Below are 24,087 nucleotides of genomic sequence, written 5' to 3'. Positions count from 1 at the left end.
ACAATCTCTATCTCACATAAAAACATACAGGTTAAGAAAGTACCGTTGACTTTGTCCTTAATTACTTGATTAATAGCTTATTCCTGGTGAGATTGCCTTGGAGATTAGAATGATATTGGAAATAATATGGTTTAAAATGTTAAAACAAAAATTTCTTCAGGGTTTTTAAGCTTCTGTTGTTTGTTCATGGTTAGTTTATTTATGATTTCTTTGCTTCTAAACATGCTCACTGAAATCAGGGATTTTCTCACTGACCTCTTTGGAACCAGGCTTGTATCCACATGTTTTACCAGAAAAGTTTGTCATGAGCTACTGTACTAATTGGTTTAGGTTCCAGATCTACCAGCAGCCCTTCCTGACAGTCAATCATATAATGAGAGATTTATTTAAATTGTAAATCATCAGCAATGAGATATTCACTTAAGTCAGGAAATGAACAGAGGTATGGTCATGGTATCACTAATAGGGAACATCCACATGATCAGACTCTTCTGGGAGGTAGGAAAATGTGGAATTAGTTCCTTCAGGCCAAAGAGAGATCTGTAGGACATTTGTGAAGGCCAGGCCCTCCTTCTTGCTGCGTCCTCTATCTGTGTTTTGAAAGGGAAAATTGAGACAGTCACTTGTTCCCAGAGCAGTTTGGGCATATAAATCCAAGGGATTGATTTAGCTTGTAAAGTAAAACTCAGAACTCCAAGTCCAGGAAGGAGGATTTCAGATATACTTTTTTGCTGTATCTGATGAAGTTTATTAGTTCTTCCTATGCTGAGGTTCATTACCATTCTTAATTTGAGGGTCCCATTTGTTTCCGTGCATTGCAGTAGCAACAAAGTTGAGCGAGTTGGGAACTTGGCAATCTTTCAGATATAGCAGCGTCTTTTCTGCATCCATGTGTGGTTCTGGCCCTATCATGTCTGTGCAGAGCAGGATGGGAACAAGTTCACCTACACTGGCACTCTCAGATTTTCTAATCTCACGAAGCTTTTGTACTGTTAGCAAAGGCAGGAACACCCTGAAAGTGGGAGTGAGGAAGAGAGAGAAACCCTGGTTTTTAAGTTCTTATATTCAGGTATTTTCTATTCATGAGGCTGACACAGAAGTAGCAGAAAAAGAAACCTCGAGTCCAAGTGGTGTGGATTTATTGTTGTTGTTATTTTAAAATACTCAGGCTAAGAGAAGTGGCTACCCTATAAAGGAATCTCTGTAAAAGAATTATTGACTTCCCTGCTTCGATCTATGCAGATATTTCATCTTGGACAAACAGAGTAATTAAAGCTGTATATTCTCTAAAGTGTAAAAGGCATTCAGGTACAAGTTTTTTCATCAATCCTCTAGGTCAAAGGGGCAGACCTTGAACAGGCCAGGCAGATCTGGCAGGTTAGAAAATGGCTAGAAGGGTGGTGCCATACTCAGGAGTTTGGTTACTTAGACCATCCCTGGCAGTGTCCAAGGCCAGGGTGGACAGAGCTTTGGGCGAAAGGTCTAGGGTGAGGCATCCCTGCCCATGGTAGGGAGTTTGGAACTAGATGATCTTAAGGCCCTTTCCAACCCAAACCATTCTATGATTTTATGATTCTATGTCAGTTCCCTAGTAGCATTAATAAATGGATAATAGAAGAAATATCTGTGTCCTAACTGTCTTTTGTGAAGGATTCTGGGCTCTTGATCAATATATTCTGGGACAGTCAGAGCTTGTAAAAAAAGGAGGCTTTTCAGTGGTACTGACCCAAGCCTGTTGTGTATTCTTACAGATTCATCTAACGAGTCTACTTGAAAACTTTTCCTTCTTTTTTTTTTTTTAAATCAAAATGAATAATGATAAAAGATGTATTTAAGAGTTTCCTCTACCACTGGAGGGTGAATGTGCTGTTTTTCTTTTTTGGTGGGTGGGAAGAGCGTTTTTTTTTGCGAGCTTTCAGAGAACTCTTTCTCGAACCTTACTCATAACTTATGGTTGGTGATGGGTGCTAACTTTCATTTCTATTCTGATACACTTTCTGGCATTAAGTTACATTCTGCTATGGCAGGAGCTCAAGTGGGAAGTTAAGCTATTGTATGAGAAAAGGAGAGGTTAACTACACTTATATTGGGGGCAGTTTTTGCTTTGGAAAACAGTGGCAGGCTTTGTGGTTTAATCTTTTGGAGTCCTGCCTGTTACCACCTTCTGACGTACGTTGTTGGGCTGAGAAGAATGGGTGCTCAGTGGTGCATGAAAGTCCAACGTGTCAGTTGTAGCTATACATAATATCACTGTCTCACGTGCAGGCAAGGCTGTTAATGCTTAACACGGTATTGTATTCTCTAAGGGAAAAAGTTGAATACTGGTAACTTCATCCGTTTTGAATGTTCATACACATTCCTTTGAAAAATACTGAAATTAAGAACAAGGTAATACCTAGACAGAAGGCTCAAACTAACAATAACTGCAGAGCAAAATGCTGCAGAAGTTAGGCTCCAGGATTCCTGTGTGCCAGGGAACAAGCCTGGGAATATGCCTACAGTTAGGGCTTTGTTCAAACTTCGTGCCTTGAAGAGCAATTTCTTTAACTTGCCTACACCTGCAGTAACTGGTACCAGAAACACAGAGAATCTGCCCTCTTGGAGATTGCTAACTTACAAATAATCCTCCAAACGCCCGAGGGGAATGATATTTTAGGATTTCAAAGACTCTTTTCCTCAAGTACATGCATCTGTGGGTGGACATAGGTATTGTTCAGTTGCTTAACAACCTTTTGTGGCTAATGGTCTGAAGTGAAACAAATCAGTAGTGTGCTGGAGAAGTGTATTGAAATTTATCAAGATACAAAAAGTATTAAGGTAATTCAACTCCTAGGAAATAGGAGCCTAGCAGCCACAGCCAATATCTGCTGGCTCTGTTGCAGTAGCTTTAAATTATGATATGCTCTCATATCTTCTGAAAATGTCATGGTTCACATGGTTCACAGTGTTTTTTCCTGCAAAAGGAAGGCTATGGTTCTGGAAAACAACTTTAAATCTGCAATCCAAAAAAGTTCTCTTGTCTAAAGAAGTAACTTTTTTCCTAACCAAATAGATTAAAATATTATTGAATATATGTCACAAGACCTTTAATACAAGTTCTGTATCACATTCATATGATTAAGCAAATTTTGGCCAGAAAAAAAATAGCTTTCTGTAGTCTTAAGCAAAATACAAGTCCTTCTGTATACCAAGGTACTCTGTTGGGGCAAGAGGGGAAAGGAAGTGGTGTTTCTTGTTTCCTCATTTAAAGCCTTACAATTTTTAACTTACAGGCAAATAAAACAAGATTGGGAGTTTGGTAAAATATGTTCATAAAAGATACACTTCAAAGCAACTATATTAGTGCTGCTACTCCTATGTCTGCCTGCCTTTGAAAGTCTCTCATGGTTCTGTTTGATCGTTCATTCTTGCATGTAAAATGCCATCCTGTTAAGAACCAGACTGGGAAAAAATACGTATATTACTTTTCTTTAGCAGGCTTCAGCGACAGAAGTACAAATTGGGCCCATGAGACTGACACAAGATCCAATTCAGGTAAGATGCTCTTTCCAATTCTTGATATAGTCAATTCAGTGTTAATGGATGAAGAAATGAAGGTTCAACCCCTTTAGTTAAACATAATGTTTTCATTTTACTTGTTTGAGGACTGTGAGATGGGTAATTGGTGTTTTGGTTTATCTGATTGCTTCAGAGGAGATGTACAAGTAAATTAACTTGGTAAACAAGGTGCTTACATTTCCATTAACATCAAATCGTTCCTTTTATAAGTCCTGTCAATAGGAGTGTGTGTGTATGTGCATTAACAGGGGAAAGAGCTGCCTCTTTGTATCTAAAATTTGTTCAGTTTTGATATACCAAAGCAGAGAGCTCCATTATAAAATTTAAGTACCCTTTGAGTTTTGCTGGGTTTTGCACAACGAAACAGAGAACTGCTTTTACAGGTCACCAATCCAAGAAATTTCACCTTCTCCAACAATACAGGTTGAACTTCAGCTTAAGGAGCACAGCTCTCACCCTCACTTGCTTCTGTACGTTTTGTTCCTGTGCCAGTAAACAGATGCCGAGTGTTTGTTTGTGGGGTTTTTTTTTAATTTAGCCTATAGTGGGTGTTAGAGCTCTCAGGAAATTGTCAGGAAATTAAATAATCTTAGTCTTTAACATTGCTCTAGTGACACAGCGTTCATTTGAGTTAACTTTTTGGGTCACAGAGACATTTAGTCAGCAGTCACCTTTTCGGTTTTGTGGGTTTGCTTCTTTTTCCCTTTATCTGGCTATGAGAGGAAAAAACTACAAGTGGAAGAAATGCTATTCCCAAGGAAAATAAATCATGTGTATATGCATCATAAAGCTTTACATTTTTATTTCTGTATTAAGCATTCAGTCTTAATGATGACTTGAACTGCTGAAGCTGTTTATATTATAAGGTAACTGTGGAACAGTGGCTTCAGCAGTAGACCAGTCTTTGGTTTTGCAAGGAATTTCAACATAAAAGTGTGGAACTCTCCACAGAAAAATATTCTTTAGACTGTGGTCATCTTCAGAAAGAATGTCGAGCAGATGTTTAACAAACACAAATACACCCAGTGCTTATGTCAGGATTTGACTTCGTAGAAACTGGATTTGCCATAGTATCATAGTGCCAGTCTTAGCTGTTATAAGTGAAGATTTTCCATATAAGAAAGGAAAATGGGGTTTTTGTTCTTTGTAAGTGTTTGACATTTTTCTTGGTATCTTGTCAGGTGTTGATGGTATTTTGTCCCTAGATTTCACAAGTGAGAATCTATGGTGCTGCCATAGAAGACCTTAAGTAAAGCAGAAAGCAGAGCTGGAGTAAAACCATTAAGTGACGAGTTTTCCATAAAGACACTGCCATATGCTAACTTATTTACAGTAAAGGGAAAATACTTTTGGTAAACTCACCTCCTTCATTTGTGGAACAAGCCACATTACCTCAGCTAATTTGGCAAGTACTGCACATATCTATCCATTTAAAAAATGTGTATTAATCTTTTATTCCATCTAGACAATGGGATTATGTGTTTCTCTCTGCAATGCAAACAGCTACTGAATATCACATTTTAAATGTCTGTTTGTGGGTGCTTAATCATTTTCACAATTGTCTGATAAGTCCATTTATTTTGTTAAAATAATTGCCAACAGGGTTTTCCTTAGCAATGTTAATTTTATTCTGGTGCATGTTTCATGCTGTTATAGGACACCTGTGCTAACCCTAAAATGGCCCATATTTTTTGTCTGAGAGGTGACCTTACTTGTGACTGTGACCTGCCATAAACCTTTTAATAGGTTCCTCACTGGACTTCATGTCCATCTGTGTTGGAGGACAAATCTGGTTTGGTTTGTACTAGATTGTGACCCAGGTACTGCCAGCCTTAAGGGGCAAGGAGAAAAGTCCAAAGCAAACCTACCAGCTTCAACACTCCAAACATCCTCCTCACATGCTGCTTGCATGTTTGCCCTGATTTTGTACCAAGACTTGCAAATAGGCAAAGTGAGGTACTGACACCTTAGAAATGACCATGGTAAAAGTGCATATAAATGCACTTTCTGCAGCAGGCACAGGAGAAAGGTGTTTTTCATAAAAGTTCAGTGCACATGAAAAACCCTGTCTTACTGTTATTATTTACCAAGGTTTGGATGTGTTCGTTCCTCCCCTTTCCACCCTTCAAATACTGCATTTTCTCACTTCTTAGGACATTCATTATCCATCATCTCTTTCACAGCACTGACATCAAACTCCATTTCTCTTCTGATGATGGTCATCTTCCCTGCTCAGCTGCAAAGGAAGCATAATGATGCATAGCATTTTACTGTCTCCCCAGGCCAATTTTTGGTGTAACAAGAGCTCTTCCCTAGCTTAATTCAGAGCCACTATGTGTTTTCCACCTTAAAACTCTCTTGCTGGGATACAATAACATAAAAATAATAAAGTAACTTTATTTTCATTTCTTAAGTTGCTGTTTGCAATTTTCTCAGTTTTGTGTGGCTGTACTCAGCTGGTGTCTCTTGTTTTAATTTTGAGCTCTCTAAAGCAAATCTCTGTCCATTTTCTGTATTTGTATGATAAACTGGGAGTAAGACATGCAATACTTGGGCAAAGCAAATACTTAGAAAGATAGTGAAAATTCCAATAAATCACAAAAAAATGTAAAGATCTCCACAGGAGAAGTCCAGAGCTCCTAAACAAGGGCAGCACTGAGTAGAATGATCTTTTTACAGTTTTACAGTTTACTGACAAATTACACACAGAGAAAAAGCCACTAGGTGGGTTTTGCCAAGAAACATGGATTGAATTCAAGCTTTTCCTTGTAGTATTGTTTATATGTATTGTTATATTTTTATCTTGACTTTGAGAACATATCCTGCAATATACTTCTAGTTATAGTAAGCTCCATACAAATGTTAATGAGAAAGCATGGTAGTAATACTTTAAAAAACCTTCAGAAGTTAATATTCTCAGAAGGATTCACACACTGGTAATTAGCTACCAGTGGAAGATTAGGTGGTTTAATTAAACTTTATTATTTTACAGCTGGTAAGTAATCACGTTTTGCAATCCTTTTGACATGCCCAGTCTGGAAATAGAGAAGGAAGATATCAAAATATGTGCCCTAAAAGATCAGTTTTCTGAGCCATATTGTATTGATCAAAATAGGAGCAAAATAAAATTAATACAAGTTGGATCCAAACAGCAGAAATTAAGGACTTTCCTGAGTGTCTGCAGCTGAACCATGTCACTCCTTTCCAGCACTTTGAAGGCTGGAAAAAAATCAGGGATTGATTAGGTAGCATGAGAACAGTTACCTTGGATGTTAAGTGCCAGTAACCCAAATCTGCTTACTGTTAACTGTAATTAAAAATACTCTCTCTAATAAATTAAAATTCTTATTTCTTAATATTTATGGAAATTCCAAGCGTACAATTTTCTTTCCTGCTTAATGAAACCTTGACTGTTTGTCCTGCCAGAGTAACATTAATTGATTCATTTATTGTTTAGAAGTTAACAATCCAGACAGCTGAAGATACAAGAAAAATGGTGGCCACCTCTTCTAGCTTCTAGACTGATGGTGTTGAATTCCATGTGGTGACACCACAGCTTCATAGAGAAGCACAGTTGGAAGGTTATTGACATTTCTTATGGGCATTTGGGACACAATTTTGCATATTTTGCTCAGACAGGTTTTTTTCCAGGGAAGTCAGGGGATTACTTTTATCTGTGAAATGAACAGGATGTTGCTTCATACATAGATTATTCTCTGCCCATTGCCTTTCTGTGCAGTTTTGAGGCCTTCTTTTTCACAGCGTATTTGCACTAAATTAACTTTTTACTTCATTTGTCACACAGGGTGGCATGGTTAGTGATTGGTTGCTACAGCAAATATGTGCAAATTGTGAAGGGGTTGTCTATATGACTTGTGTTCCTAGCTATATAATTCGAATGCTTGATAATGCATGTATTACAGGGCAAGGATGAAAAATCTATTCTCTCTTAAAAACACTCTTTTTTCCACACAAGCAGCACACAAATAAAGCTGTTTCCAACCTGTGTTCTGTTATTCTGTATGTCAGTTAGCAAACAGACCTCCTACACCATCAATTTGATTTTTTGAACAGCGCCTTTGCACACATTCTGCCTGATCTTGTGTGAGAAGTTCCTTAAGTGTTCGGTTGAGGTTGTTGAAACTACCTCGTATATTTACGTAATTAGAGATAATTTATTGGGTAAAAATTGTTATGTCTGAAAGAAGAGTTTTTTCTCCTTACTCAGCCCTGCCCATTCTTACTCGTCTGTTTTTCTCTTCAGTTTTGAAAGAACATGGGTTAACTCCATTTTGTTGTACATCAAAGAAGAAATAATGTATAAAACTGTGTTAATTGTCCCTGAAGAGGGATAATTAAGGCAGTTGCATTTCAGACATTTCATTACAATTAAAAGTGTGTGTAGGTGGGATGGCCTGATGAGAGTGGTGATGATATTGGAACACCTACCCACCTACTCTAGGTGGCTGCTGATTGACTTTGAATGTCAGATAGAAGAGACGCATCATCTGGCAGCTGGTTTTGTCCTAAATATCAGTCCTATGCAATTAACTATTGATTATCTGCTGATAATCTATCTATTAAGAAAGTTGTGCTATTGCATCAGCTGTTTTACAGTCGGTAGATCAGTCTTACCACTTTCAAAGTAGACTCGGTTTTTCATATAGCAAAAGTGTTTGCACCAAGCAGAAAACTATTTTGTAGGTATAATGTGATGCTGCTGTTTTGCATGCTTTGCAGGTTTTGCTGATCTTTGCAAAAGAAGACAGCCAGAGTGATGGTTTCTGGTGGGCTTGTGACAGAGCTGGATACAGGTGCAATATTGCACGTACTCCAGAGTCAGCACTTGAATGTTTTCTTGATAAGCACCAGGAGATAATTGTTATAGATCACAGGAACTCCAGATATTTTTATGCGGAAGATATCTGCAGGTAACCTAAAGGATCTTATGCTCTTATGCTTCTCTTGAATTTTAGAACATGCTGAACATTAAAAAAAATAAATAAATAAGACGACCAAAACCTACAGTAAAAAGAAAGTTTGAGGACTGAGGACTTGCTGTAAGAGGAGAACAATACAAAAAATACACTTTGGCAAAGCTGAATTGTAGAACTGTCTCTTTAGGTCATGGACTTCTATCAGAGCATAAGTGAGAGCTGTTGTGAAATTATTCGCTGCTGTCTGGGCCTGCTTCTTTCCTGGGTTACTGCTGCAGCAAAGTCTGAAGCTGTAGGGCTTCAAAGGAATGTGCATGTTTGTTCACTGGGTCAGGCACTGCCAGCTCTTCACAAAAGTTCCCATCACTCTTCTGGTTCACATGACTGTGTTAGCAGCTCTAAGGTTGCAAGCACTTAGAATTCTAAGTGATTCTTTGCTAAAATACACTGTGTCAGCTGAAGCATACCTTTTGTACCATACACCATTCTGTGCTACTCAGTCCACCCTGAGCTGAAATGTCCCATGTGTATGACAGGGAGCATTTTAAAGCTCAAATACTTGTGATGATGGAAGTTCTTCTAAAAGATAAACAAATAAAGACTGTTTATTCAGAACAGTGTGACATGATTGAAAAAGGTTACCTTTAGCTAGTGAAAGGTGAATGGAGTGTTCTTCTTATAATTGGTCATATTTTTTTTCAGTTTCTCAGTAATAAGTGAAGTGGTAAAATTTTGTTTATTTGGCATTTTATAAATTATACTCTATCATATACAACTGCTATATCCTCTTTCCTTACTTGCATGCCACAAAAGCACTTTCCACCCTTTAAAGAAAATACTACCGTATCTAGAAGGACTGGTAGTATGGTGGAGATTCTTATTTAAATGAGCTAATAGGTATTGAAAAGGCATTGTTTAGACTAAACTTTCTCAACCCATGCATTCAGGGCACTCAGCCCCAAATAAGCTGAGTAAACAGGGCAAACCTTTGCTAGGTTATAAGAGTGGGTTTGAAGAGCTGCTGTTCATGCCCTGTGTTTCTGTAGCTCTTGCCTCTTCACTGCACCAAGGAAAATCTGAGGAATCTGGTAGGAAAATGGAAATTGATTTTCTAAGTGGAAATGTAGATTTTGGCAGCATAATATCCTATTGTCTAGCCTCACTGGTGTCTTTCAGTCCTGGTTTTCATTTATATTTTCTGCTAAGATACTCAAAGTAACATTGAGAAAGCATGTGGGGTGACTGAGAAATTTGTTTCCTCAGATCTATTCGTGCCACAAAACCATCAGAGCATACCGTGATACTTGCTGTGGTTCCACGCACGTAAGCATTACTGTTTTGTGAAAGATTTTTCTATGTAGAATGTTATGTAGAATAGTTACCTAATTTGTGGACTACACCAAATTGGCTGGGAGCGTTGATATGCTGGAGGGTAGGAAAGCTTTGTAAAGGGATCTCAACAGGCTAGATCAAAAGGCTGTGGCCAATTGTATGAGGTTCAACAAGGCAAAGTATACTTGGGCCACAGCAACCTCATGCAATGCTCCAGGCTTGGGGAAGAGTGGCTGGAAAGCTGCTCATGGAAAAGGACCTGGGGATGCTGATTGATGGAGCTGAACAAGAGCCAACTTGTGCCCAGGCAGCCAAGAAAGCCAGCGGCACCCTGGCCTGTATCAGCAATAGTGTGGCTGCAGGGCCAGGGCAGTGATCATCCCCCTGCACTGGGCACTGGTGAGGCTGCACCTCAAATCCTGTGTTCAGTTCTGGACCCCTCACTGCAAGAGAGACATTGAGGTGCTGGAGTGAGTCCAGAGAAGGGCAATGGAGCTGGTGAAGGGTCTCGAGAATAAGTCTGATGAGGAGCAGCTGAGGGAACTGGGGTGATGTAATCTGGAGAAAAGGAGGCTCTGAGGGGACCTTAATTGTTTTCTACAGCTACCTGAAAGGAAGTTGTAGCAAAGTGAATGTTGGTCTTTTCTCCCAGGTCTTTTCTCTCCTTCCACAAGAGGAAATGGCCTCAAGTTGTACCAGGAGAGGTTTAGATTAGATCCGAGAAAAAATTTCTTCACTGAGAGGGTTATCAAATACTGGAAGAGGCTGCCCAGGGAAGTGGTGGGGTCACGATCCCTGGAGGTATTTAAAAGACATGTAGATGGGGTGCTTAGGGACATGGTTTAGTGGTGGAATTGGCAGTGCTAGGTTAACAGTTGGACTCAATGATCTTAAGGACCTTTCTCAACCTAAATGATCCTATGATTCTATGATTTTGTTTTGTAGATCTGCTGACGAAGAAGAAACTTCTGTTCTTCCACTTCTTAATGCAGGCTTTGATAGGGTATGTATAAATTACATATTTAATATATAGTAATCATGATTGCTTCCTAAGTTACAGACACTTCTAATTCCTCAAATTGAAAACTACATTTGCTTCTGTCAAAAATTTATTTATGAGAAACCAGTGGCAATTCATTGGGTATTCTTTTATTTTCAACAGTGTATCCAAGAAGCATATGAAATAGAAGAATCCATGGTCTAGCTAATCCTTCCAGAATAAGCAGGAATACTGAGATAAACTGCTTGTGGTCTGTGTGGGTGTTTTTTGTTTATGACTGCATTACAAAAAATGATAGGTGACCCTGATCACTGTGTGCTGCATATCACAGCATGTTGACTAGTCACCCAGGCATTCTGTGTGCTTCAGACTGCTGGGATTTCTCTTCTAAAAGGACTATAAGCCTATTCCAGCTCCCTCTGATGTGAAGAAGACTTTTTCTTCTCTTTTCATGAGGTCTGTTCTGCTGGCTTGCACCCATTCTTCTCAGGACAGTGTTAGATGCTCTCCTGTACAGGCAGCTGAAGGGAGCATACTGTTCATACTGTTTCTGAAAACAGCTTCAGAGAAGATAGTGGAAAGGCAGGAGTTCTCAGCTCTGAAAATCTAATTCAATTTCTTACCCTTTTCCAATGTCGGTGTGCATGGCTTCGGATGGATATTAATGTTATGTTAATATAATATAAATCAGTGGTAATATTAAAGTTAGCCATTCGTAAGGAAGGTTATGTATTGAAGCAATAGAAGCACACCAGTTGACACTTTAGTTAGGGAGAATTACATAGTTAGAACAATTGACTGCAGCATGGATAGTCAAAGGAAGGGAATTAAGTCAGGCAGAATCTCATGCTGATATGCTCATACTGCATCGGGTGTCTGAGCTAACTCATATTTAGCTTGAGTTTCTTTACAAAGCAGAACATGCACAGGAGTCGCCATTTGCAAATCATCTCCAAAAAGAGGTAATAAATCTTGCCTTGCCTGCAGGGGTACTGTGGGTGCAAAAGCATTAGAGGCAGATGCATTTATGAAGTGCTTAGATGCCCTGAAAACTGGAAAAGTTGAGGCTAGAAGGTCAGCCCCATAATGCCAGTGCTTTTTTAGTGTAGTCTTCTCCCTCTCTCAAAAAAAGAAAAAAACCCCAAAACAACCAAACCAAAACCAAAAAGGTTTAATACTTTTCAAACAAATCTTTATTTCTTCTCAAGTCTGGTGTTTCGTTCAAAAGCAGTGCAGGGCAACGAGTTTTGTGGACTACACTGTAACTGCAGGTGTAGTACTGAGCAGAACCAGAGGAGACACTACAGCTCTGAGACACATCTCAGTGGCAAAATGTCTGCCTAGGCAAGTAAAATCTTTTTGCACCTAAGAGCTGCTCTAACTATTCCTTCTAGCTGCCCCAGATTTATTAGAGAGCTTGCATAATATAGTATTTCCCTACTGGAATTATTTTTAATCCTTTAAAACACATCTGATGTCAAATATCCTATTTTCACCGTGGGGTGGACATAGGAATTATTTCTGCTTGGATGGGGATCAGTAGGGACTAAAACCACTAACACACACCCACACACACCCCCATGAAAATACTGTCTTCAAATAGACAGTATTTTCAGACAATCTCTTTCTCAGCAATAAAATGAAATTTATTTTTGGAATATCCTGTCTGTTTGAATTAGAAGTTTCTCTTTGCTGTTTTTATATTTAGAGTCCAACCTTTCTGGTAGCTTTATTTTACATTATCATGATTCATTGTGTTGGCATTTTTCCTATTTTTGCTCATCATCTTGATCCTCTTCCCTTGACAAAACACTGAATGCAATTGCTCTGGTGGTGGCTTCTTCAAATGCATCTCCAACCTGATTAGGAAAGAGTCTGAGCATCTAGTCAATTCATCTGTCACCTTTTTGTAGAGTTTTGTAGACAAACCCATAATTTTTACATCAGGTTTTAATTTAAATGAACTCTTTTAATCTTTTGGAGGGATACTCTTACAAATAACCATAAATGTTTTTTATGTAGTGAATGTTTTATTTGAATCTGCTTTAAAATGTCCTGTTCCCTTCATGTATACTTACACTAGAGTATATCTTTCTATGTTTATGTTAATATGTAATAGATGTTCTAAACATCTATTACATATTATGGAAGTCTTAAAGAAATCACTTTTAATTTCTTCTAATGAAATCAGTGGTGATTGATTGCTATCCAAACACGGATGACTACAATCACTAAAAATCCTATAAACAGAGAGAGATTTCAGGAGTCTTTTCTGTTAACTTTATACATTCCTTTGGCATTTTTCTTTACACTGAGTTATTTCTGGGTTTTATTCCTCCTTCTGAAGGAAGCACATTTTATTACATCTTCTGATTTTTCCCCCTATATTATCAACAGCTTCTGTGTTTGTGTATTAATGGTGTTGTTAATGCAGCACATTTATTACACTGATTTTTTTTTTTCTCTCAGCCTCATAAATCTTACAGTGATGACCTACCTAAGATGAACTAATTTAAATAAATGATTTGGTTTCCTGAATGATTTTTAACTGTGATTTAAATTAGCAAACAGAGGACCTTAATGTTTGCAGTTACTCAATTAAAATCTTGTCTTGTATTTTGAATTTACTTCTTTTCCTAAACATGTTGGTTCTCACTGACTAGTTACTATTAAAACTTTCTGGTTTGCAACAAAATAAATTTTCAATATTAAACTTAGAACTTATTGTAAGCATGAAGAATGATGCATTCCTACTAGCTGATGGCTCTTGAGGGTTGTGTCATGTTTGTATATATTAGTTAAATCAAAATGTAATGTATAAATACTAAACTTTTTAAAAGAAGGTATTGTCTGCCTTCTAATATTTGAGAGTTAATACATCTTCATCTTCCTGTCCTTCATTTAGATACACAGATTAGGGAAAGGAAATGTCTTGTGCTTTTTTCAGGTCCCAATTGATTTCTCATATTTAAGTTAACCAGTGAATGAGTGGCATTAGTACTGTAAACTTAAATAAAGAGATTCTGCATATCTGTAGAAGACTATACAACAGTTAAGAGCAGGCTTACAACTTCAGCATGCTGCAGTTCCTGGTTCTTAGCCAAAGATTTGTGCCAAGATAGTGGTTGATTTTTCTCAGTAAACAGCACTGCTTTAAAATTCAGTTTATAAAGAGCTTTACTATCTACTAAGTTTAGTTTGTGAAATAGGTTGCCATCATTGTTAACTTGTATATTATCGATATATTTGTTTTTATAGTGTTTTGAATTTTGCATGAGTATATTTGAATATTTAAAAGAGCAGTCTAAAACCGAAAAATCTAAATCTACCATGCTGTAGAAGACACATTTGTTTACAGGCAGTTTGTTATGCAAAAGCACAACATGACCAGACCTTTGCTTCTGCCAGCTTGATATTGTGCCTTTTGGTTTCCCATGCATTCAGTTAGTGAGTCAAGTGAAAGTTACAGATATAATTCAAGATCTTAGCATTAAGGAGAGAAGCAGTCCTATGTCAACAGATACTTTTAATTTTACTTTTTTACATTTTGCTGGCAACTTGGGATTAAGCCATTGGTCCCCAAAACAGAAATTTTTGTACAGGAGAGAAGTATAAATTTTTTTAAAGCTGTTCTTTGTTCCTTGGAGGTTTGAGTGCTGCCTCTTGCCTCTGCATGCAGCTGTGCTGTGAGAACTAGTGACAACAAGGGGTATTGTATTTCCTGTGAAAACTAGACTTGGTGCATGTATTTCTGAAGGAGTGATTTAGCTTTTCATAGCAGAATTTTACTAACGAGCAGTAAACTTCGACTGAAGTCAGAAAATCTACTACTTTTGTATTAACATAAGTTTCTGATTGCAGCAGGACCAAACACACGACCTTCCAACTTACTACCCTTGCCTAACAAAGAGAGGCTATTCTCTCTGGTCTGGATTATATAAAAGTCTGTTAAGTGGTGTTAGCATGCTTCTTTCTTTGTGTACTTTTCTGCATTTCTGAATTCACAGTGACAGCTCAGTGAGATTACTTGTGGAGCAAAGTTACTTTGACCTTCAGCTGCAGTATTTTGCTTGAAATGCCAAATATCCTTTTTTTGTTTTCTTTTTTTAGCATGAATGTTTTATGTCTCTATTTCATTTCCATTGTGAACTAAGGATATATGTTCAAAATGAAATATTAAAGCAATATTAGTTTGTGTGAGACTGTGTCTAGGTTGGGGGTTTTTCAGATTATCTGTTTCTAACTGGGTTGCTAAAACCAAATGGGAAAACTCACAGTTGAGGTTTTAGCATATTTTTATACTTGCTTTGTATTTAGATAGCCATGTTTTCTTAAGAAGTATAAAATCATTCTTAAGAAAAAGATGATTAAAGAACGCAAAAGGTGCAACTAAAGCTTTTTATTTCTGCAGAATCATAGGATGGTTGAGGTTGGAAGGGACCTCTTGAGGTCATCTTGCCCTACCTCACTCCTAAAGCAGGTTGCCCAGGACCACGCTCAACACAGCTTTTGAAGATCTCCAAGGGTGGAGACTGGGCAACCTCCACCAGTGCTTGGCAGTCCTCACAGTAAAAAAAGTGCTTCCTGATGTTCAGAGAGAACCTCCTGTGTTTCTGTTTGTGCCCATTACCTTCTGGTCCTGTCACTGGGCATTCACACTCTCTTCAGAAATTTACATACCTTGAGCCTTCTCTTCTCTGGCTGAGCAGTCCTGCCTTTCTCAGCCTTTCCTCACAGGAGAGATGCTTAGCCACCATCATAGCCTTTTGCTGGACTTGTGCCAGCTCTCTTTATAAGGTTAGAGTTTTAGATTCAGGAACAGAAATAACAGTTTTAAACAATTCCAGTTTATTTCATGCACTCTTGATTTGTCTTCCAGCAATTCAAGGAGAACAGCAGCATAACTGCTTGTTACAATGAACTGGTTCAAATAGAACATGGGGAAGTGCGATCTCAGTTCAAATTAAGGTATGTAGAAGTGTAAGAAACTGCAAACATCAACTGCTCGGTCTGCATATTTTATTAGATTACTTTCTGCGTCTTCCTAGCTGTGCATATATGTGCTTTGCATCTGTATCTTAACTAATATACTACACCATACCCTTATTTTCTTATCCTGTTATTTTGTAAGTGTCTTAGTAACTGGTACCCTGAGAAATCTTGGTCTGTGTATGTTTCATTCACTGGTGGTGTAAATGACATCCTTCCTTAATGCAAAATGCAGTATATGTCTTGTGATGCTTCCTTGTGTCCCATATATCTTGAGGTGCCTATATTGAATTTGGCAACATTCAGCAGCCATTCTTACCAACATGACAGACAAGGCACGATCCTTTAGCAAACATATTGCAGAACAATGTCTTCAGCTTTAATTGCAGGGATAGCATTTTGGAAATGCTGTCTCATGTAGGGTTTATGGGCTGCAAACTTACATGACAGTAAAATTTCACAAAGTCATTCTTGAGCTCATGTGTGTGAGGTTTCATATTTGATAGCTTGAGCTGAATGCAGTTTTAATCTAGCCCTTCGAACCCTGAGTTTTTTCTTGCTTGGGCAAGACTTGGCAGAGCAGGAGCACAGTTCTTTTATCTTAGTGAGAAATTAATTGACTTTCATTTCCTTATCACTTTTTCTTTAATGTGACTAATTTTATGTTTAATACAGATGCTTATACATGCACATAAATATGTTTGCAATACAGCTATATGAAAAAAAAAAAAGCCCTTGAAGTTGAGTGTTATGTAGAGGTGTAGTTGCCTGGGTGTCATAATTTAATTCCAGTTCCATCCACAGAAAATAATATCACTTCTCTACAGGTTTCAGTATCTCTGTTTAAGAATTCTGTTTAAGAAATCTCTGTTCTAAGATTTTATTTGCAAACCAATCCAAAAGTGACTTCATTTTCAAGTGGCTACATGTTTGTACATGCAGAGTGCAATTACAGTGAAATCTTCAGGTGAAAAATAGAATTTGGGATTCCATGATTTTTAATAGGTATTTTACAAAACTCAACAGGAAAATAAAGCACCTGTGAAATTTTAGAAGTTAATTAGATGTTATGGTGGTCCTGACATGGTTTGTTGTTCAGTTGTAAATGAAATATGAAATGAGTGACTTCTGAATTAAACCAGTGTAGATCAGAAACATCAGTTTTATATAGAAAGATTAAGCTGTCATTCATACGCAGAATGCTTGTAGTTTGTTTCATTTCAAAACCAAGACACAAATACAGTTTGAACGTCTATACATTAGAGTATCAATTATGAATGCAGATAATTAAACCTCCAACACAGGGAGCATGATTCATATTGTCTACCACATTTTGCTACAGGTTTGTTTATAGTCATCACCAGACACATCTTAAAATTCATTAAAACTGGAAGGAAACAATGTCAGTCCCCAGTGGCGTTTCATCTACTGACAGTTCTTTTATCCATGTTGTTTATGGAAACAGCATTATACAACCCACTCATAATTCTGCTTGCTTTTGGTCTCTTGAATGTAGTTACATAAACTGTGAGCCTACTTCTTTTTGATTTATGTAAATAATAACATTACAGAATATGTATTCAGTATTATCATGTCTTTTGTATATTGAGAATACACATCTATATATTTATGTGTGTATATATATTCACATCACCTCTGAACATGACTGTTCTGGGAACCTTTGGCACCATTGCAAACTACTATGGAAAAAAAAAGAAACAGTGGTATTTTTGGATTTGCTATTGCTGCTGCCAGATGCAATCCCAGAACAGTCAAGTAATTTAAAGAGTTAATAGATGCAGGTGCAGGATAGTTAAATAGTTAAATACTCCTCATCATGTAACAAGCACAAGTAATGCTTATAAATAACATTTGTAATAGTATCTGGGGGTATGATGTAGACTTTTATACTTTTATAAGATAAATCTTTTTTAAAAGGCATATTTATAACTTGAAGAAGCCAATGTCTTGCAACAGAGGATTTCGCCCTGCCTCTGCCTGATTAGGCAAGTGCTCTAAATGAATTTGCTACTGAAAACAAAACAGAACTAGTGCTTGGTACTGCTAGTTGGCTGTAAGTTGCTTTCATCTGTATGGTTTATTTAAGTGGGGGGGAAAGTGTTGCACTGTGTGTCTATTCCACTGGGTCCCTGATCTGTTTGCTGTTTCAGTAGGTCCTCTATGCAGATTTGTAAAAGTGAAAGGCAAGAGAGTATTTTCAGAAAGTTAGTCAATGGAATTAAAACCAGGATATTTCAGGTGTATGGATACAAGAAAAATGTAGTAAGAAAGCAGGATCAGCCCAACAAAGCAGTGTATAAGGTCATGTCAGTGATCAGAAGTGTCTTCCACTCCAAGTGGGGACTCTGCTTCTCCAAAGAGTTGTTTCTGGTTTGAAACTTGGTTAGACATCTGTGGGAGGTGTGTATTAATCAAAGAGGATATGGGCCATTTAAACTTGTAATTTTACTGCCTTGGTTGACACATCAAATGAAAATACTAAGGTTTGAATAGTGCAGATATAGATGTGTGTTTTCTTGCAGAAAGTTTATGTAATGACATTTGTTAGCAGCTGGTGTACCAGGCAGGCATCTATCGCTGAGATAAATTAGTTATTTCACACAGCACAAAATCACATTTTAGAGCCAGCTTGGGCTGCTAGAAAATCACTTGTAAATTACATTGGGAGCTCCTGTTGTTGTGTGAGCTGAAATACTGCTGTTGTCTTATGAATACAACACTTTTTCCTACAAATCTTCATCAGCGTGGCTGTATGTCTGTGTCTCTGTCTGTATCTCTTGGTGTATCCTGTTTGCTTGTGAGTTACTTCCATGATGAGCGGGCTTAGCAATGTCCTGTATTTCTTAATTCTTTAGTCATTGGTATTAATTCAAGCCCCACTACGCAGTCTGGGAGCAAGGTGTTCCTTTTAGGTAATAACTATACAAGAATGTCCATGAATGGTGCATTTAAGCTCCCTGCAATGAGAGGTAAACAAAAGATAATTAGTTTGTGTTTAGTCTAAATCAAAGATGGAGTACTGATATCTATCAAAGCAGGTATGCCTGGGTTGTTTCTTTTAGTATAAGCTCTTCCTCTCTCTTTATCTCTTTCTTGTCCCCCTCTGCTCCCCACCACCATAGTATTAGGAGCCTACATTAATGTTAATCCCATCCTGTTTAAATTATCATTTAAACAATTTATATTGTGTAGCAAGAAGGTAAGGCTTTTGTTTTCCTGTATTGATTTAAGGATAGCCCTGAAAATAAAAGAAAATGCAGGTCATTTTGGCCCTTAATAAGAATCAGGATCTACAGAAAACAAGTCACTGAATTATTACTAGGAAGCAGGAAAATTGGTATCTTTCTGACTATGACTTTGAGATGGTTTATACTGTTTTCATTAATGATGTTGTAGTACAACATCTTTGATAGTGCCGATCTATTTGCTGTATTGAAATCTTTGTTTGTATCTGTTGTGATGATTTTTGTGTTCCCTATCTTTAATGACCACAAAACTTTCTATTCTAATGTAACAGCCATTTGTTATTTTTACTGCTTATTGTTAGTTCCTGCAGTCTAGAGCATGTTTGGAGAAAGAAGTATACTATTAACATGTTAAGACCCAGGTACAATTTTACAGCGTGATCTGCAGGAAAAACACATTAACAGCAGGGGCGTCTGAAGCTGAATTTCCTGAAAAAAATCATAATGGAGATAGTGACATTGTTTAGTCAAAACAACATGCTACTTTGAGATCTGTCTACTGATAAGTACAATATAATAATGTATTTATATTAAGCAAAATGTTCTAACAATAAAAGTAACATGAATCATTTCCTAATTTCAGGGCTTGTAATGCAGTGTTTACGGCATTAGACCATTGTCAGGAAGCTATAGAAATAACCAGTGAAGATCATGTCATTCAGGTAGGGGGAAAAAAGTTAGCTATTTTGTACTATTCTTGTTTCGTTGCCCATTAGGAAGGTGTGGGCAATGAACTGTCTTATTTCTGCATGCTGCACATTGATGCCTACTGAATTTTTAAGACTTTTTCTTCAGTAACTTTACTTAGATTCTAATTTTCTGTAATGTTGCATATAGTAAAACCAGCATGAAATCTGCAGCTGAACTAGATAACCTATACAGTAAAGTTTTGTTCTCTTTCTGTGCCTTCTGGTAACAGTTTATATATTGCCTTCTGTGTTCAGCTCATTGCTTGAATAAAATGTTTAACCATTACATAATGTTTTTATATGAAAAACACTGAATTCTAGGGATGCGTGGTTATGGCTCTAGATGCATAACTTGTAACAATTTGGTAGTTATATGTGAGTAATTAACCTTTAAATGTGTTCTTTTTCATATTATCTTAAAGTACTTTTGTTTTGGCAGTATGTTAATCCAGCTTTTGAACAGATGATGGGGTATCACAAGGGAGAGCTTATTGGTAAGGAACTTACTGAACTACCAAAAAGTGATAAAAACTGTGCAGATCTTCTAGACAATATCAACACATTTATTAAAAAAGGAAAGGTAAGCAAATAAAATAAACCCATGCAAAAATGCTTTAGATTTCTATTCTGCTTCATTTTTAGTACTATAGGTTTAAGAACACAATATATGGTTTTCATGGGTGTACATATAAAACCAGAATTCTGCTTCTCCAGATGTCTTAGGAGCACAACAGCCCACACCTCAGACAAGTGACTACTAGCTTTCTTTAGCTTTGCTTTTAAGACCTGACTGAAGTCCTTTAGTGATCTGTTTGCTTAAGAGCAATCTGTTTTGCTTAAAACCCATGGAGATTTTGTTAGTTGGAACATAATTTGTCCCTCAGTCAGTCTCTCAGGTGGTTGAATCATCTGACCAAAAGGTTTAACTGTTCTGTCATACTGCAGAGCCGTCACCAGCTGTAAGCACCACAGCATATTAGTACCCAGTGGGGTTTGTTTTTCTTACTGTAGTCAGAATATCTGCAGTGCACTATGAACTCCTGTCATTGTGGTGATAGGCCACAAAAGCACTACATTGTTCCTGAGGATATGCTCTCCTAACACATGCAACAGTCTCTTACCCCATCTCCCAGAGGTTGCAGAAGTACCTCTCACCCTTCCCTGTCTCACTCTCTGCTTCATGAACTTTGGGAAGTTCTTGAACCTTTGAGTCACAGCCATGATCAGAGCTTTGGGGGTCACTGCTGGAGCTGTTTGCAGGTTTACCTTGGTTCATTAGCAGCACCTGCAGGCCACTCTTGCTTTTCTCCTACTCATTTACTTAGGCTGACCAGCTGCTACCACTGCCTGCTCAAAGGCACTCTGTCTTCTGCATCCATCCATCTTTGTGACAGAGAAGGTATCTTCCAGCCATTTTCCAGCTTCATCCTACTCTATGGCCAAGTAGTTCCCTCCTTAAAATCTCTCTTCTTTGAGTTGTAGGAGAACAACACCCTCTGCTTTATCTTCCTTTCTTTTCCAATCCATACTAGAAGATATCTTTTATCTCTGCATCAGTGGACTGTTTAAGGATGGGGCATATATGGCTCTTGTTTAGTCTGGAGTCCTATTGATGCTTTCCTATAGCAGTGGGAATAGAGGGAAAATGAGTGGCCAGTCAGAGAAATGGGCATTTATACATGGGAGACCAGGATAAAAGATGCTGTGAAGAAACTGTTTATTCCTTTTGCCGATTTAGAGTGCTTCATATATTCATGGTCATAGGAAATGAGTCATGGAGTGAGAATAGGCTGTTGGTCACCTGGGATTAGTTGAAGGACATCCTTAGGTCAAGGTTTTCTGCAATTTCGCATACATATTGCTTGATGATTGGCAACTTTGAAGCTGAATGGTGTTCTGTGCAGAGTATGGTTCACCTGCTCCCAGGCGAGATAATCTCTGAATGTGTTGCAGCCAACATTGTTAAATGATTCCTAAAATTCTTTGTAAAAATTGTATACTCTTTCAGAAGAGAAACATATTTCACTGTCCTTATGTTAGCAAATGCCCTATTAAAGGTGCTACTCTGTATTAATAAATTTTACACAATTTTAAAAAATACAACCATGAAATAATACCTTGTTATTTACTGTGTAAGGACTATGTAATAATAAATGAATATTTGACTGCCAGCTATGTATTCTTAGATGCTGTCTCTGTTGTGTGTTTGCTTAGGAATGGCAAGGAGTTTACTATGCAAGAAGAAAAACAGGAGACAGTATCCAGCAGCATGTGAAGATAACACCTGTGATTGGTCAAGGAGGGTAACTTACTTGTCCAGAACATAATTGCTTTCTGGTTTTTAGGGCCTTCTCTCTGCTTTCCCCATCTGTAAGTTTGACATTAACCTCCATGTATTTAGTAGCAGGATGATGATGTAACTGCTGACTTCAAGCAGTCTGGAAAGAATAAGCAAAGTTGAAAAGGTCATGCTCATTTTGGTGTCATCATTTGCTGACTAAAATAACTGTAAAGTCATAACAATTAGTAGTGTTACTGCTATAGATACCCTTAAGTTGACATTTATGTTCATGTTACCAGGCACTTCTTTATGCAGTTACTCTGCAGAATATATCAGCAGCTGGGTAATGTTCTTGTTTGTGTGCACCTTTGCTGTGTGGTGTGGGCACATTGCCAGATTCTGCTCCCAGATGTGCAGGTGTGAATTCCTGCAGGAGCAAGAGCAGGTACAGAAACATAGCTGTAACACTGGAGGACTGCTTGCCACCCAGTTGTCTGTTCGGTGTTGGATTTGGTACCTTGTTTCATGAGGGTGTGGAGACCTCTGCTTTAGAAAACAGCAGTGTATCAGTTCACTTCTCTCTTTACCATTTGATATGGTAATGAGTGATTATTTCTGTTGCTAGGAAAATAAGACACTTTGTGTCCCTCAAAAGACTGCATTGCACCAATGAAAACAACAAACAGGTATTGTATGTTTTTCATGTTGTAATTTTCACAGCTTTGAGTAAACTGATATTTTTTGGTTTAGAAATACGTATTTTTCCAAGACGGTGTGATCTATATTGTCAATGAGATTCTCATCGATTGTTGGAGCAAGCAAGATTCCTTCAGCATTTGCATGGGATATTCTCCTTTTGTAGGACTGCTGACTAAAGGAAGAATGGCTCTAATTCTTTGGAGTGTGTATATGACAGTTGAGTCCATAATACTGTGAAGCAACATATATCACAGTCCAAAGGGAGTTCAAGGGGCTTTTTTCTAGAGCTGCTCTTGCCAATCTGATCTGATGTGTTTAGTTCTAATAATGACCTGTGTTCAGCTGCCACAAGGTTTGCCAGGGTATAAAGTGTGTAGCCTTCATGCAGGACCTGAGATATCGCATGCTCATCAGAACACATGTTATAGAGAGGTGCAATCCATGTCATAACCCAAGTAAACCAGCAGTTGCAGTTGACCCTGGTCTCTGCAGGTCAGACGTATCCACCTGAGCAGGTCCTGAAACAAAGCTGGTGGCATGGGGAGCTGTTTGCTGTCATCTGCTCCTGGTTCCCTCCCTCTGAAAGCATCCGAAGCAAATGATTGTATCACATGCTTTGCCTCAAAAATATTTTAGTACATGGCCTGTAAAGTAAAGAAGTTTGGACTTCTGTGAGCAAAGGAGTGAAATCTATCTTTAGCCTGTGGTCTGTAGGATGAGATAGAAAGTGGGAAGCGTAAGAAGTAGCTGGCAACATTTTAGGCTGAGGATGTGCTTGGGAAACATGATCTGTTTCTATGTTCTTTAGAGGAACATGGGAAATAAAACAAGGGAATCTTGTTTTATTTAGAATGTTAATGTTCTTTTATCTATTATGTAGGTAAAGACACTTGTGCATAAAAGGTATTTAGAAAGCCACTACTATTTCTAGTTGCTCCTTCTTCAGTATAACAATACCTAATATTAACACATTATTGGAAAACCTCTACTACTGGAAGAAGTTCATAAGTGTTATTCTGTAAAATTTAACTGTCGGAACCATGCCCCTTGCACAAGTTTTTTGTGGGGGCAGGGAGCCAAGGGAGAAATCTGCATAAGTTAGTGTTAGCAGCAAAGTATCATTTACCATAGCAGGATGTTTTAAAGTGCTCAGGCAGAGTGAAAGAGTTGTGTAATAGAAGCAGTGCTAAAGTTACAGGTGTTTCTTAGATACAAGCTGACTTTTTTCTCCTAGGATATACACACAGCTGAAAGGCTGGTCCAGGGAAGTGTAGATACGATACTCTTAGCACAAGATAATGAATACAGAACAGTTACAAACTTGCAGCCCTGTGTA

General features: G+C 37.9%; 1 protein-coding gene across 1 annotated transcript in view; it reads left to right on the top strand.

Moving 5' to 3' along the window:
* Window positions 1-3,480: 3,480 nt before the first annotated feature.
* PDE8B (phosphodiesterase 8B) overlaps window positions 3,481-24,087 on the top strand; it is a 39,851-nt gene continuing 19,244 nt past the window's right edge. The window contains exons 1-9 of the mRNA XM_010014833.1: window positions 3,481-3,534; window positions 8,299-8,489; window positions 9,759-9,818; window positions 10,773-10,830; window positions 15,707-15,795; window positions 19,666-19,744; window positions 20,211-20,351; window positions 21,986-22,074; window positions 22,678-22,738. Of these exons, the coding sequence (XP_010013135.1) occupies window positions 3,508-3,534; window positions 8,299-8,489; window positions 9,759-9,818; window positions 10,773-10,830; window positions 15,707-15,795; window positions 19,666-19,744; window positions 20,211-20,351; window positions 21,986-22,074; window positions 22,678-22,738 (795 nt within the window). The 5' untranslated portion in view covers window positions 3,481-3,507. The remainder of the gene's footprint in view (window positions 3,535-8,298; window positions 8,490-9,758; window positions 9,819-10,772; window positions 10,831-15,706; window positions 15,796-19,665; window positions 19,745-20,210; window positions 20,352-21,985; window positions 22,075-22,677; window positions 22,739-24,087) is intronic.

The sequence above is a fragment of the Nestor notabilis genome, unplaced genomic scaffold (genome assembly GCF_000696875.1).
Source record: "Nestor notabilis isolate BGI_N333 unplaced genomic scaffold, ASM69687v1 scaffold4840, whole genome shotgun sequence".
Classification (NCBI taxonomy): domain Eukaryota; kingdom Metazoa; phylum Chordata; class Aves; order Psittaciformes; family Psittacidae; genus Nestor; species Nestor notabilis.
Note: the sequence above shows the minus strand (reverse complement) of the source record. Positions and strands in the feature narration are given on the sequence as shown.